General features: G+C 39.8%; 1 protein-coding gene across 2 annotated transcripts in view; it reads right to left on the bottom strand.

Annotated features, from left to right (window-relative positions):
• Positions 1 to 765: 765 nt before the first annotated feature.
• The window catches only part of XKR4 (XK related 4), a 118,638-nt gene continuing 102,939 nt past the window's right edge, over positions 766 to 16,464 (bottom strand). Inside the window, exon 3 of one of the 2 annotated variants that reach the window (XM_053396144.1) lies at positions 766 to 3,244. In XM_053396144.1, the coding sequence (XP_053252119.1) occupies positions 2,313 to 3,244 (932 nt within the window). In that variant the 3' untranslated portion in view covers positions 766 to 2,312. Of the gene's footprint in view, positions 3,260 to 16,464 lie in introns of both variants that reach the window. The other variant, XM_053396143.1, reaches the window with a different exon arrangement.

Below are 16,464 nucleotides of genomic sequence, written 5' to 3' on the forward strand. Positions count from 1 at the left end.
TGACCTATTGCAGATGCATAGTGAGATAATGACTTGCTTATACCTAGAAGATGTACTGAATTAAAAGCATGAAAACTGTGATGTTACCATATTTTCTGCGAGATCTCATACTATTCAAACAGCACTCCTTCATGTTCCTAGTCTGTTCATCGTACCATAACTTTGTAATTTATTTCTGAAGCTTTTTATACTTCTCTCAAAGATTCAGGGGAAAATAAGTTTTTATCATTATATCCAATATACACATTGCACTGTACTTGAAACACTCATTTGAAGGCTTCAGTATTTTCAGAATATTCTAAAAGTACCCATAGAGGCTTTCATATGCTATTATGTTGCAAAACAAATTAATATGGCATCAAGAGTACATGTACAAAGGGCCAGCTGATATAATTTGTGGACTATTTTTAAAACTTGAAGCTATTAAAAAGAATGAGTTATGTGAGAAAAAATTCAAAGTCTATAAAAAGTAACAACCTTGTGTACTGTGTTTTGCTTTAGAAAAATATTGGCGTAATACATGAGTTATTCCAATTTGCACCTGGTTTTGTTTTTTAAAAAATACTATCAAATTTTGACTTGCATCTGTAATGCAACTGAAAGCACCATCAAGGGATACTTTTAACATAAGGAAAGATACAATTAGCTTGGCCAAGGGAAGTATTTCATACCTGAATGCCTGTAAGCAAAAGCACTTTTGTACAAGTGACTTTTAATAGATAGTTTGGATGTAATGCTAATATGAGAATGATCAAGTTTTTTAAAAAAAAAACTTTCCCTTGTCCATGCTTCTTCAACATAGCAATGAGAAAATGTTCAGAAACTTATCTGAGTTCAACAGCATATTAATCTTAACTATGGTTAGTTGAAACCAGCCAACTTCAAACCATAGGTTTCAACTGATCATAATCACTGACAATAGTTTAGCATTCAGATGACATGGTAAGCTATGGTCAGTCTAAGATGGAAGTGGAAATTTCTGATCTATTTGCAGCTGTGCGGGAGTAGGAAAGGGAGCCCATGAGCCTGAGATTTTCTGAAGCTCATTTTCATAACATCCAAACACAGAGAAACAGGTTTTGGCCAATTCAAGGACATGATGCACACAGCCTGGTTTAATGTATGTTTACTTTAGATACTTACAGACAAGTAGTCAATTTTCACCTTAAAAAGGACCAAATAGTGATGTCTGCAAATGTGGAAAGTATGATTGCTCTTCCCAGCTTCTTGCTTAAGTGCATGTGCCACCCATTTTCTGTCCCTCAAACAATAATATCAATTTTGCGGTTACAGCAATGTTTGGCACTAGAAGGGTATGACATTGTGGTTTTTTATCACATCTTCTGCTCACACAGAGTTATGCATCCCAGATCCTGAAAAAAATGTAAGTTAAAAGTCTGTTCATCTCTTAATATTGTCCTGAATATGATTGCCAAAAGTTCAATTACAGGAAATATACCTTCTTGTTTTCATGCCATTTCTCTTTCTCACTCTTTTTTTCTAATTGAAAATTTAATCATGATTATCATTTAATTAACATTGCTAAAGACTAGATGAAAGCTGGGGAGCCATCTGCATAGAATTTCTGTTTCAAAAATGCCAAACCCCTGAAATTGTATGTATAATATTTCTGTTAAATAGAATAAAAGAAAGCAAATAAATATATAAAAATGAAGAGCTCCTTAGATTACAACACATGTATTTTGCTCAGTTAGAATTTAATTTAGTTCTAGACTCAGAAAAAATCCTTAATGTCTTTTTCAAATTGTAATTCTTTTGCAAATGTTTTATGATTTACCTATTCAAAACCAGAGAATAATATTTTTTTTATAATTTCTTTTATAGAAACTAGAGTTCACTTAACAGTAACATTGCCTTTTACAAAATAAGTTATTTTGACACCCCCCCGACTGTTTCTTCATTTTGTAAATGACTATGCAAACACCAATAGTTGAAGTTTCTCTAAAATAAAATAAAAATGCATTAACTAGTATGTTGATGCAACTCATTCAAACCTTCCTGTTTTACTTTTAAATACTGTGCAGTGCACTTTGAAAGAAATAGGAAGTAACTGGACTAGGTCTATTTCTCAGTCAGATTCTTTGAGGCTCTTGGATGCTGCTGCTTTATAGGTGTACTACCGACAGACTGTGGGACAGCGGATCAAATGATAATCATGATGGTAGCCAGATACTATTACATCTTGCTGCTCTGTTGTAGAACGCAGTTAAGTTATTGCCACGGCCCTATTGCCACCCTTTTATTTTGGATGTATCGTAGCCGCTGCATTGAGCTCTCTTTAAAAATTGTATTTATAATGTTGTTTCATATTCCAACCGCTCCTGTATAAGGGCATCATCTTTATATTGTAGCCGTGGAGGAGCAGGCGAACATTCAAAAGCTAAAATGGCCTTTCTCAGGCTCCTGTCCAATACATGTCTCTCCCATGCTGGATACCTGTTCCTGAAGAGATCAATTTTAATGACAGATTCTTCAATCCTTGGTGGCCGGGATGAAGGAGTAGAAGGTGCAGTAGGTCTCACCTGAAAAACAGGCACGCACCCATCTCTCTCTGCAAATTTCTGATCCCGGTCACTTGTGACACTCCTGTTATTAGAAATAGACCTTAAAGTACTTGATGCTACTTCTGGAGGAAGAGTAAAGGCAGCTACAGAGTCCTCACAAGCACAGCTTGGTGACTGTCCAAACCTTGGTCCATTGGGATGAAAGAAGGCATAGTACATCAGCATAAAAACAATGCCGGTTAAAAAGCTGCTGAACACCACACATAGTGCCGGTATGGCAAACGCATCAGAAATCATAGGAGCCTTGTATAGGTACCAAAGAGCACTCAAGGCAGTGTTTTCCAAAAGGATCACAAAATAGTAAATGAAAAGCCTACAGCGTGTCCTTCCCTCCTTGACGTTGAACCAACTAAAGATATAAATGATCCCAACGACCATATCAAAGACAATCTCTTCCCACTTAGTGATGCAGAACTCCGTCTCACAATGGACAATCCAGAAGGTCATGATGCACCAGTGGAGGACGATGAAGATCCCAAAATACAGTTGGAAAACAGAGGCAAAGAGAGCAAAAGTAATCACCCGGGCTGCAATTGTGAAGAAATGCCAGCAGAACTGGATTATCACAGCCATATAACTGATTGGTTTCTTGTCATCACGGGAATCACGAAGTGCTTTTTGATAGGAAGCCAAAGCCCATGCCAAAGACACAAGGGATGCTGCAGCAGTAAGTCCTAGAAAAATGGGGCAGGACAAGGAGGGAGAGAAAGAGAGAGAGAGAGAGAGAGAGAGAGAGAGAGAGAGAGAGAGAGAGAATACAGTCAAGAAATGCAGAAGCTTCACATAGGAATGTTTTTGCAAAGGAATCTTAATGAACCAGGAGAAAGACCCATGTCTTTTAGCCTTATTACACAAAAGACTAGGTAAAAAGGTAAAGGTAAAGGACCCCTGGATGGTTACGTCCAGTCAAAGGTGACTATGGGGTGCAGTGCTCATCTTGCTTTCAGGCTGAGGGAGCAGGCATTTGTCCACAGACAGCTTTCCGGGTCATGTGGTCAGCATGACTAAACCGCTTCTGGCACAACGGAACACCGTGACAAAAGCCAGAGCGCACAGAAACGCTGTTTACCTTCCCGCTGCAGTGGTACCGATTTATCTACTTGCACTGGCATGCTTTCAAACTGCTAGGTTGGCAGGAGCTGGGACAGAACAACGGGAGCTCACTCTGTTGCAGGAAATCATACTCCCAACCTTCCAATCTGCAAGCCCAAGAGGTTCAGTGGTTTCGACCACAGCGCCACCTGTGTGTCTTCAACACAAATGACTACGCTAGTTTGGTCTATGCTAGGAAGCTTAGCAGTCATTCCAATAGATGTTTTCCCTTCCTTTTCTTTCAATGGTCCTGCCAAGATGTAAAGTTCATAGTGCACTTTTTCCACTGTGTAAGCAAACCCTAAAAACTGATACAGACAATAAATATACATTAAGTATTTTAAAGCATTTACTTGTGTAGTGAGATTTAATTACACAGTAACCTTTTGATTAGGTGTGATGTGCCAACCCAAATCACAAGAAAACTGCATTTCTATATTTAGCTTCTACTTATGCAGTCAGTTGTACAAATTAATATAATTATATAAATAGCATATAAAAGCAACCTCCACACCAACTAAATTCATAATTCCATCCAAGGCTGTCCGCTACAATGTGCAGTAGAAAGATGGGAACAAATATGAATCACATAGATAGATTCACATATCACAGATAGATAGAGTCAGAGATATCATATATAGATAGATTTGGGCCAGTGGACACATTTGGAATTTTGAGAAATGGAAACCATGGAAGGGAGTCTATTCACAAAACAGTTACTTTGGTGGGTACTTCCTTTGACAGAACCTCCATTTCACAGAAGGTAAATTACTAGAGTGCAAGGCAAAGGGGGGGTCTGAGTCCCAAAACTCAAACCCATTCATTTGAACTCATATTAGCAAGAGGATCACCCTAATCAGTGCTTTTTCAGGATGTACTCAAGGGTTCAGAGTACAGGCACCTCCTTCTTTCTTTTTGTTAAAAAGTGTGGCACTTACTGTAACAACTTCATGGAGTACCGGAACCTATTTTTCACACAAAAAAAAGCACTGACCTTAATCATCAAATTTCCCTATATACACAAAATCCCAACACCTCATACTGCAGAAACACAGCTCCTCCCTCCCCACTCATACCACAAATTCACACACACACAAAAACCATAAGCCACTCCGAGGCATTTTTTAAAAAAAATACTTCACATGCTTCAGGACTCTGCCTGCAAATCAATATTAGTTCTTATTTCATTGGCTAAAATATGGTCTTGAGAACTGAAGTTAATAGAGAAATAGCAGGAGACAAAGTAAAAGATTTTTTTTTCAAAGTAAAAGATCAGTGGCTTAAACATTTTTATCTTGACTTTCATATAGATTTCTTCCTCCATGGGAAAGAAATCAAATGAATCAAAGACAGGTTAATAAAATTTCCAATGAGTAAATAATCTAGGATCGCTGAAAAGGGATTAATTATGCCTTAATTATCTGCACTGTCATACTCACAAATGATAAAAAGGATAATATCTATTTTGCTGGGAGGGAACAAATATATGAACGAACTAATCTGCTTTTAAGTACAAGGTCTCATTTATGACATCATGCATGCCGATGGTGATTGTTGCATAATGCTGAAGTTGGTGACTCATTCCAGTTCCCTATTTGCATGGAAGTTCAAAATATAGCTCAATAAGAAAACTTCTAAAGTAGCCAAAGGTTACATGTACCTGACCCTTAACATCCATTATGGTGAATAAAGCTAGCAATCACTGCTAGCCACAATGGCTATGTTCTGCCCTCACAGTCAGATGCACCAATTCTTCTGAATGCCAGTTGCTTGGAACCACAGGAGGGGAGTACACGATTGCGCTCAGGACTTGCTCAAGGGTTTCCCACACCTGGTTGGCCTCTGTAATGTTCATAATTACATAATCCCAAGCAATGACAACAACGAAAGAACTGGGGCAGTCACGTCTACAATAAGCTTTTAAGCCACCCCAGATTATACACCTACGAATCCAGAAGACTGTCTACGAAAAGATTTGGTTGCATTGTGTCCAGCCCAATGCTTTACTTGTGAGTAGCAGACTGTTGAGGATGTGTGCCCATAATAATAACAATATAATAATAATTTATTATTTATACCCCACCCATCTGGCTGGGTTTCCCCAGCCACTCTGGGCGGCTTTCAACAGAATATTAAAATACAATAGTCTGTCAAACATTAAAAGCTTCCCTAAACAGGGAGACTTCCGGGTTAGCGCCATTGCCTAATGGCGGATTCCCTCCGAGCTCCGGAGGGAATCGGCTCAGCAGGGGTCGGGTCCTGCCGCGGCGGCGACGCGGGGACCCTCAGAAACCACAGGCGCTGAAGCCTGTGGACCTGGTGACTCGGCGGGCACCATTTGCGCCCCCCCGACCCGCAAAGGAGCCTTTTTAAAGGCTCTGGAACGGGGGACGGAGAGCGGTGCGGTGCTGTGAGTCGACTGCTTCCCCTGTTGAGTGAAGCCGCATGCCATGGACGGAGAGCGCTGACTTCTTTCTCTGAACATTTGGATTAAAAGCAACAACCCGTGAGTAACACGGAAATTGGACTTAAAAGGGAAATTTTCTTTGGGAATTAGGCACGACCGGGTAAGGTGTAAAGAGGAAGTCCGCCTACCCGCCTTGTAAACATCGTAAAGCAAGGATTTTATTACTAAGGTTGTGAGAATACCTTTCTTCTTTGTGGAGAAAAGCAATCAACTCTACGTTGGGGCAATTTAAGTGATTGTGCTGGAGGATAAGAGCTAACATTGAGAACGGAATTCACCCCTCCCCCAAGACCCGGGAGCGATCGGTGAGAGAGTCTGCGGAAGAGACATAAAGACTTTGACAGCTGTCAAACTAGCTGTCAAAGTTGGGAAAAAAGGAGAACTTTGTTTCTGCTGTCTTTGCTGGTTATATTCGTTACAATTTGGTAACAAATTGTTAAAAATAAAGAAGAAAAGGCTAACTTGACTTTTGGGTTGGAACTGGAAGATATTAAGAAACTAGAATCCCTCTAGAGGGGGTTTAGGACATTACAAAAATGGCTGTAAGTGGAAAAATACTGGCTGAACTGGAGAAGACTTTTTTTCTCTTGGGAAAGTTGCAGGAACAGAGTGATGTTTTGGCAACAAATGTGATAATACTGAATGGAACAGTAAATAAAGTTGCTGAGCCTGGGAGGGACTTGACTCAAGTTTTTGCAGTTGAACAGGAAAGTTTTGCAGTTGACTTAAAATTTTTTGCAGCTGAATATGAAAAGAAATTTGAGAAATCTGAGAATGTGATGAAAGAGGAACATGATGATTCGAAGGAAAAAGAAGGAGGAGCTATAATGCCACAGATGATTGAGGAGAGCCAGAGGCCGGTTAAGATGGATATAAAGGAAAATAAGATCAGGATGATGAAAATTTGGTTTGAATTGAAGAATGGAGAATGGAGAGATCTCCCTATGTGGAGATCTGAAGACCTATGGAATACAAACTTGGCTAAAGTGGAAACTGGAGCTTTTGGGACATTTGGACTTAAGAGAAGTAGGAAACAAGATTTTGGCTCCATTTTTAAATACGGAGGCCTGGCTGGAAGAAACATGGACCTTATTGGGACAGAGCTCCTTCGAGATTCGGAGTTTAATATAAAGGACTATCAAAAAAACCGGCAGAGAGGAATTGAGAGAGAATTGAGAGCCTCGGACGTGAGGTCGCCAGGCTGACCGCAGATGGACTGATGGATTTTTTGTTGGGGTTCGAAACCGGGAAAGGGGGTGGTGGGGCTTTGGGAATCCAAAGGGTGTATAACTATATTCTGTTTTAATTAATTTGGTTTTGCCACTAACATAAAAATGGGGATTTCGGGAAGGGAATTGGGGCCGACCTTAGAAAAAGACTTTTAAGAATAAGTATTGACGTATAAAGATTGAGGTTTATAAGTTAAAATTGGTTAATTAAATTGATGGGGTGAACCTAGAAAAAGATTTTGAAGAATAAGTATTGATGTATAAAGATTGAGGTTTATAAGTTAAAATTGGTTAACTAAAATGATTTAGAGAAAATAAGGCAAAGTTTGGGGACAAGAACTTGCTGAGCTAAAAATTGGAACTGGAATACAAGATGGGGAGGTGTGGGGAAGTCAAGGAAATTGGTCATTGACAGTAAGAAATGTAAATTGTATGTGTGTCCAATTGGTTTTTTTTTCTTTATGTTTTGTTTTTATTTTTTTGAAAATTTCAATAAATATCTTTTTTTTTAAAAAAAAAGCTTCCCTAAACAGGGCTCCCTTCAGATGTCTTCTAAAAGTCTGGTTGTTGTTTTTCTCTTTGAGATCTGGTGGGAGGGCGTTCCACAGGGCGGGTGCCACTACCGAGAAGGCCCTCTGCCTGGTTCCCTGTAACTTGGCTTCTCGCAGTGAGGGAACCGCCAGAAGGCCCTCAGCGCTAGACCTCAGTGTCTGGGCAGAATAATGGGAGTGGAGTAGCTCCTTCAGGTATACCAATAATATACGCTCCTTCAGGTATACCGTGCTAATAATAGCCAAAATATTTAGAAAAGGATAAGGAACTAGGAGTGTACCTCCCAAAATAAGCTTAGGATCACTCCAAATCATACATTCATGTCCTCTAAAAGATGACATTGAATTGCATCTGGCCCAACTCTTCCATTGAGCACAAGACAGCTACTGTTCAACATTTTCCTCCCAAAGGTTTCGGGGAAAAACAGATCCCCCTCATTCCACCTCCCCCCCCCCGGACTTTCACATCATTAGGCACATGCAATTTTGGGGGTAATTTATACTGTCTGCACTGGACATTTTTGGGAACTAATACTAATTTAACTACAATGTATACATTTCTAAAGATAGACAAATGTCTCTGTTAAAATATGCATGGAAAAGATCCTATAAACTGAATATTTCTTTAGGTACAGTTTGAACACTTATGCCTATTCTCAGGAAATACAAGTAGTAAATAAATATGTATGTGAACCTATGCCTATTCAGACTATAGGATGGATGCACAGGTGTGATAGTCTTTTCATGCAATCAGGGACCAAGGAAAAAGAGGGCTTTGTAGATGCTGTGTAGACATTCAATGGAATGCCTGTAAACTGAGGTGTGTCCTTCTGCGGCAGTCTGTTCTCCTCACCTACACACATTAACTCACTGATTATTTGGTAAAAGCAAGGCGCTTAACTTTGAAGCCCTCTCCCATCTACTACTACTGCTCATAAAGAGGTTCAAGATGTCTTCATTTTTCTTAATTATACCTTTGTGCAACAGTGTGACTCTAATCTTCTTGATTATAGCGGGATCATGGTGATCTGTCACACCCTGTTGCAGATTGCTAAACAAGATTGCTACAAGGATCTGTTGTTTTCTTCTTGGACATCAGACACTGGCACCTTTCAGAACATAATACATCAAGGCTGTCATGTCATTTATCAAATGGTCATTGCTACCTGATCAGGAGAACTTTAAGCTTAATCACATGGGAGACAACATTATTAATGACAGGGTAGTATTGAAACCATTGATTGCAATGATAACCCCTTAAGAAATTGGCAGCCTGAGTGCAAAGGCCATTGATTGAAAAAAACTGCCTTTGATTTTGAGTATGGTTGCTTAATGAGGTGCAACAACTTAGATCCAAATTTCAATTTGGTTAGCAAGCATGTCAAAGCCAACGAATCCATTATTTCAAAAGCCTCACAGGCACTGAGAGATTATTGTGCCAGCTCTTTTTCTCTCTCTATCCAACTCATGTATATTTGGTACCCTTTGTGTAGACCAGCATGAAGCCTTTTTGATCAGTTATAAACGTGTTTAGATGCTTGCTGTGAACAACCTTGCAGATTTACTGAGCTTGGAAGTGGGCACAGTGAAACTTTTGACCTCTGTGATGAGGTCAGCCAACACTATGCCAAGGTTGAGGCTGAAAGATATTCAGTTCTCTCAGGGATGTTACAGTACAATTATTAAGTGAAAAACTTCCTTTTTTATAAGAACACTCAAGAGTCCTTCAAAGCACTATTGTAACATTGTTTTTAATTGATTGTTCCCTATTCATTATTGCTAGTGACCTTGAAAGTTTACTGGATGAAAAGGAAAGATATAAATACTTTAAATGAAAAACGAACACATAGACAATTCTCAGGATGCTCTAGTGGACCTTGATTCACTGCAAATTTCACTGTGTTGGGATTTACATCAGTGCAAGGGCCATTGGATTGTGCTGTTAATTACTGTATAGTCAACCAGAGCTGCTGAATCCCATGGAGAAACAGTCACTGGGTCAGGGTGTAAGCAAAGGTTGGTGTGGGTTGGTGGGATGTCTAATAGGAAATTTCTGCAGTTGGAAATCTGCTTTCATAAACCTATGGAGGAGAATTTGTGTTCCCAAATAGTTAAGTATGTGTATGGTGCGGCATTAACAAAACCCACTTCTCCCAAGGATGCTATGTGGGCCAATAGCCAAACACAAACTATTAATGTATAGAGATGGGCAAGGCAAGGTTACAGGAAGAAAAGAGGCCATACTGTGCATAATTCTGAACATTTTAATTTTGGCAAGTTCTGAATCTGAGATTATTCTAAATTGAGTAAACTGGGGAGGAGGTTTGGAAAAACCAAAACCAATTTCTTGTAGTAAGGAAATTTCAGAAAGATGTAGGAAGTTACATCTTTCATTGTCAGTGAAGAATCACTTTAGTGGTTTTCATGCATTACTAAGGTAAAGGTAAAGGACCCTTGGGTGGTTAAGTCCAGTCAAATTCGACTATGGGGTGTGGTGCTCATCTCCACTCTCAGGCCGAGGCAGTCAGCGTTTGTCCTCAGCCAGCTTTCCGGGTCATGTGGCCAGCATGACTAAAGCACTTCTGGTGCAATGGGACAGAGTGATTATGATCAACAAGCTCAAGAGGCTCAGTGGTTTAGACCATAGCACCACCTGTGTCCCTCATGCATTACTACAGTCACACAGCACTGAGTTGTAGGCATTAAGCCCAGAGGACTATCCATGCCACTCATCAACATCCAATTACTAAGCAAAGGGGGATCAGAGGCAGTTTGATCAGTGTAGTTGCACCCAGCACACAAGCCAAGGAGAGAGCCTTCTTAAAGCCCAGTGAGCACTTGACTGGCTTCAGGAAGGAGGTGTGAGGGCTCTGACAGGGTCCTAGAGTCCTCCTGCCTCCTTCCCAAAGCTGGCAAGTGCTCATCAGGCTTTGGGGAGAAGGGCTCTAGGATCCTGCAAGGGCCTTGTGCCCCCTTCCCAAAGCCCGGCTTAAGCCAGTGCCATGAGGGCTGGGGGTATCAAATGGCCTCACGCAGGGTGGCATTTTACCAAGATCCACCCCCTGGGGGGACCATAAGGAGGTCTGGTCCAGGCTTCTGTTTCAAGGTAGGGTTTTGGCACACTAGCCCCCACAGGTCAAACCATACAATCCAGACCTGTATGTATCATGATTTGTTTTACTGAACAAAATCATAGGCCACTTAACAACAATAACAAAATAACCTCCAGTATAAAATATTTATCAAAAATACTGATAAATTGACTAACTTTAAAAACAGAAATAATAAAATTATCAAAATACAAGTGATGATTATTTGAAATTGTTAAGCACTTGCACAAAAAGTAAGTTACAAAATCATCTCACAAAACTTACAAGCAACTTACAAAATCCACAAAATTAAAAACAAGTATGCATTGTATCTCTGGGTAGGTTTCCAAAAACAAATAAGTTTTGAACAAGTGTTCAAAATAGTACAATGAAGGCACCTGCTTGATATTAAAAGGCAGGAAGTTTCAAAGCATAAGTGCTGCTACACTGAAAGGGAAATTCCTTGCTAGAGGCAGTGGAAGACAGGAGTGCCTGGCATGCTCTAGTCCATGGGGTCACAAAGAGTTGGCCACGACTAAAAGACTAAACAACAAAAATGATAGAACTGATCTTACAGGCCTTGGATGTGTAAATCCAAACGAGATATAGATGGCAGCACTTGAACTTTACCTTTACATAGATTTGGAGATGATAATGACCTACATTCCACCTACTACATTAATCCCTATAAAATTTGAATAGCTTTGCCTTATTATTAATGTCCTGTTGTTGTTTTTTAATGTTGCTCAAGCAGAGGCAAGCCTTCCAAATTTCTTAATGATTAGTTCTGAACGTTGGTTGCCCTAACAATTACCTCATCTCTCTGAGAATTACTAAACTATTCATTATGGAAAAGGATGAAGCAGTTTGCCAAGTTACAGTACTTTGAATAATAATAATAATAATAATAATAATAATAATAATAATAATTTATTATTTATACCCCGCCCATCTGGCTGGGTCCCCCCAGCCACAATGTGCGGCTTCCAACAAAACACTAAAATACAATAACCTATTAAACATTAAAAGCTTCCCTAAAAAGGGCTGCATTTAGATGTCTTCTAAAAGTTTGGTAGTTATTTTTCTCTATTATTTTTCATGGAATTCATAAATATGGCTGGCATGCATACCTTGGTACGAGAAGGTTAAAGTACCATGTAGTAAGGAAAGCGGTTTATGAAGTATCAACAAAATACAAAAAATTATTAGAACCAAAAACAACATGGTGACTTTCCCCACTGGAGGCAATATCTCTAGAAAAAAGAAGAAGAAATGAGAAATGACTGGGCATCTTATAAAGAACTATTAATGGAAGTAGATCATGAGTTGAAACGAAAGAGGTTTGAAGATATAACAGGATTATTAACTGATTGGTTCCAACACCATCAGCTTAATGATATATTTAAGATGGACAATCAGAAAGGTTTCTCTAATGAAATCTCTAAACTTGAAAAAGCATTTAGAAAATAAGACTAAAATACTTTCAAAAATGTATGAACTACTATTAGAATGGCATACGAAAGACGAACAGGTCAAATCAGTTATGATACACTGGGCGAGGGACTTTGGATATAATATACAACTAGCAACATGTGAGAGGTTATGGAACTGGGATTTAAAGTTTACAGGATGATATATTTTGAAAGACAATTATATGAAAATGATGTATTGCTGGTATTTAAAACCTAGCAAATTAGCTAAAATGTATAAAGCAAGGTTAAATACATGCTGAAAATGTAAGGAAATAGAGGGCACCTTTTACCACATGTGGTGGATCTGTAAGGTAGTAAAAATAAAAAATAAAAAAGGAAGATAATATATAATGAACTGATTTTTTAAAAAATAACCTTTTCTTTAAAAATGGAAGATTTTCTTTTAGAAATTGTAGGTGGCGAAATTCCAAGGGACCAGAAGAGACTTTTTATGTACACGACCACTGCTGCCCGGATGCTATTAGCCCAGATATGGAAAGAAAACATGGGCCCTACCAGAGAAGAATGGCAGATTAAATTGATGGACTACTCAGAAATGGCAAAAATGACAAAAATGACCGAAAGAATCAGGAACCAGGAAGACCAAAATTTTAACAAGGAATGGGGAAAATATATAATTTGCCTTAAAAATCATTGTAAACAATTAAAATTATTAGTAGGATGGGAATGACACTTGTCGTTAAACATTGGACTATGGCCGTAATGGAGATTTAATAGAATTGGATTATCAGGGAAGATGCAGGAGAAGAAAGTTAACGAAGGGGACGGGGGAAGTCCATGGGAATTTATTGAATTTTTTTTATGATTTTGTACATTTGAATATATATATATATATATATATATATATATATATATACACACACACACACACACACACACACACACACACAGGGGTATGGTGTGGGGAAGGCCAAGGGGGCTATAGACCCAGCTGCATGGTTTTGAGGGGGTGCCAACCAGGTACCCCCACCCAGGGATCACCATCCTGCCTGCCGTTGAGGGTCTTTGGGCCCAGGACCTTGGCCTTGTCACAGCCCTGGCCCCCTCGCCAAGGGTTGCATTGTCCGGTTGCGCTCCCCACTGTGCAGGTGGTGTACCATAGCCCCATGAACATTCTGTGCCCCGTGTCACCTGGTGGCAGAGGCAAGGGTTCAGCTGGCGCGTCAGGTTTTGTTAACCCTCTGCACCCAGCCTCTGGTCCCGCCTTGGGCGCATGCATGTCCCAGGTGCCAATAAAAGATGAGACTCCACTGCAAAAATGTACAGTATCGTAATACTACAAAGACAACTGTAGAGCAATTGGAACCACGACCACAGACCTCTAGAGCTTCCTTCCAGATAACTGTCACTCATAAGAATGTTGTATTATTAGAAACTATTCTGTATACATTTCCCCCCCATTTCATGATTCAACTGGATTTATTCCTAATAAAGTCAAAAGCATTCATGTAGGTTGTTGTTGTTGTTTAGAAGTTTAGTTGTGTCCGACTCTTCATGACCCCATGGACCAGAGCACACCAGGCACTCCTGTCTTCCATTGCCTCCCGCAGTTTGGTCAGACTCATGCTGGTAGCTTCGAGAACACTGTCCAACCATCTCATCCTCTGTCGTCCCCTTCTCCTTGTGCCCTCAATCTTTCCCAACATCAGGGTCTTTTCCAGGGAGTCTTCTCTTCTCATGAGGTGGCCAAAGTATTGGAGCTTCAGCTCAATTTTTATAGCGAATGTACATTCCAAACATTCTTGCTTTATATAAACCAAGATTGGGTAATGTGTGGCAAGCGTGTGTTACTTACGTTTGTTGCTTCACCAGTCTAGGAAGGTGTAATTATCTGAAACTTTTTGCAAGGTGCAGTCCAGATTGCCACATTTTTGAGTGGGGAAATCTACTTCAATATACTGGCATATTGATTTGAATGTCTTACAAGAAACATCATCAGAACAGTAATTAGCAAACCATTTAACAGGATTATGTTCTGATAATTCATCGCATAGTTTCATTTGCTAAGGTGGTTCCAAAATGCCTTGAATTTTTTGAGTAAATGTGGGCCGTAAGTATTTAAATGCATGTTATGAATGTGGGACACCAGCACCAACTTCTAGCAGGCAAAAAGTTAAATGGAATGTCCTCAGTGGTTCAAATGATAGTCTGTTAAGACTTGAATCTGGGGTAAAGGCATCAACTCACTCCTACACTGTGGATTAATCATGCATCCTAGGACATATTTCACAGGAGACTTGGTACTCTGGCCAAAGAATGAAAAGGTTATAAGCACTTTGCACAATCAGAGGTGTAGCAAAACAGCTAAAAAGGTAACATAAGGTAGTGGTCTAATAATCCGGTCTGGGGAGCACAAGAGAGCCCTGGAAATGAACTGTCACAGGTCCAGTGACAGCACAAGGAAAGAGTAAAAAGTCAAGCATTTGTTTAGCATCAGGACAAGGAGGGAGGTATCTTTCTTCCCCTATAATAAACTTAAGTAAATATTAAGGGCAAGGAGGGAGGTATCTTTCTTCCCCTATAATAAACTTAAGTAAATATTAACTAGCAAACCTTGGTTTAAAAAACCGTAAGAGTAACAACATGCATTTGAAGCTAGAAAGACAGTGTGGGTAATTGTGTTTGTGGGGCTGTTCAGAATCATTCATAGTACTACAAAGGCAGAGGCTGTATTAGGGGTCTTTTGCATTGGAATATTTTGCAGATGTCGTGCCACTTCACTCTTTTAAAACTGTTTTTGTACTTTGCTCATGAGGAGGCTGCCACACTGTGGGCAAATTTGTGGTACTGGCCTGACCTTCAAATCTTTTCAGGTACCTAGAAATGCCTGTGATATCACATGTTTGATAAACTGCCTGCAGGACAGAAGTCTTGGGTGTGCACTTAGTTTTAATTCCCATAAGGTTTAGTTGGCTCTGGGGTGTCAGCTTATGCCTGTATGCGGTGTGACATCACCATGCCCCACAACATGCTGACGTCACTCACACACGCCACCATGTATGGTGACATCACATGTGCATGCCTGGCAGTGTGCCCGTGTGCCAGCTGCCACACTTTGTGGGGGCCCAGGCCAGTCATTGGAAATTTTGAGGGTGCCCGCAGACTTGGTGCCTATGGTTGGCTTACCTGCAGAAAATGAAAGGAGCAGAAAGGCATGTAGGTCTAATCCAGACAAGACAGAGGGGCTATTGGTTAGTAAAAGAGGTGAACTGGGAGAGAATATGTGTTGTGTTATTGATGGAGTTTTTGAACGACCAGGCACATAGCCTGGGAATGCTTCTGGGCTCTGCTTTGCTCCTTGATGCTCAGGTGAAGGGCAATATATAAATTTAATAAATGAACAAATGATAGCATCTAAACCACTGTACATGCAACTCTATGCATGTATTGAAGAAGGGCCTGCAGAAAGCATGACATGGGGCATAGAGCTAGCTAGTGTGACTGTGCTGACATATTGATTTTTTTTAAAATCAGAGGTGCCAGGACATTATGTACACACATGGATGCACAAAGCAGCAGTGAGTGTGGTGTAGTGGTTAGAATGATGGGCAAGGATATTGAACCCCATGATTTCAATCCCCATTTGGCTATGAAGTTCATTGAGTGACCTGGGACCACTTGCTCTCAGCCTAACCTACTTCATAGGGTTGTTGTGAGGATAACATAGGGAGAACTATGTATGCTTCATGGAGCTCCTTGAAGGAAAGGTGGAATATAAATGTAATAAATAAATAAAGTGCACTGTCACTGATTTTGCAGGGAAGAATCTGTTAGTGAGCAGTGAAGTGTGTAATAAAGTGATCTCAGAAAGCTCAGAAACATATAACTAAAAACTGACATGGAAAAGGCTTTTAACCCAGTGACAAATTTATTGTATTTCCATTTTCTTCTTTAAAAAAAAAATCACCAGTGGGGAAAATGAAATACTAATGCATATACAAAAATACTTCATTTTCAT

This window comes from Podarcis raffonei, chromosome 7 (assembly GCF_027172205.1).
Source record: "Podarcis raffonei isolate rPodRaf1 chromosome 7, rPodRaf1.pri, whole genome shotgun sequence".
Classification (NCBI taxonomy): Eukaryota; Metazoa; Chordata; class Lepidosauria; order Squamata; family Lacertidae; genus Podarcis; species Podarcis raffonei.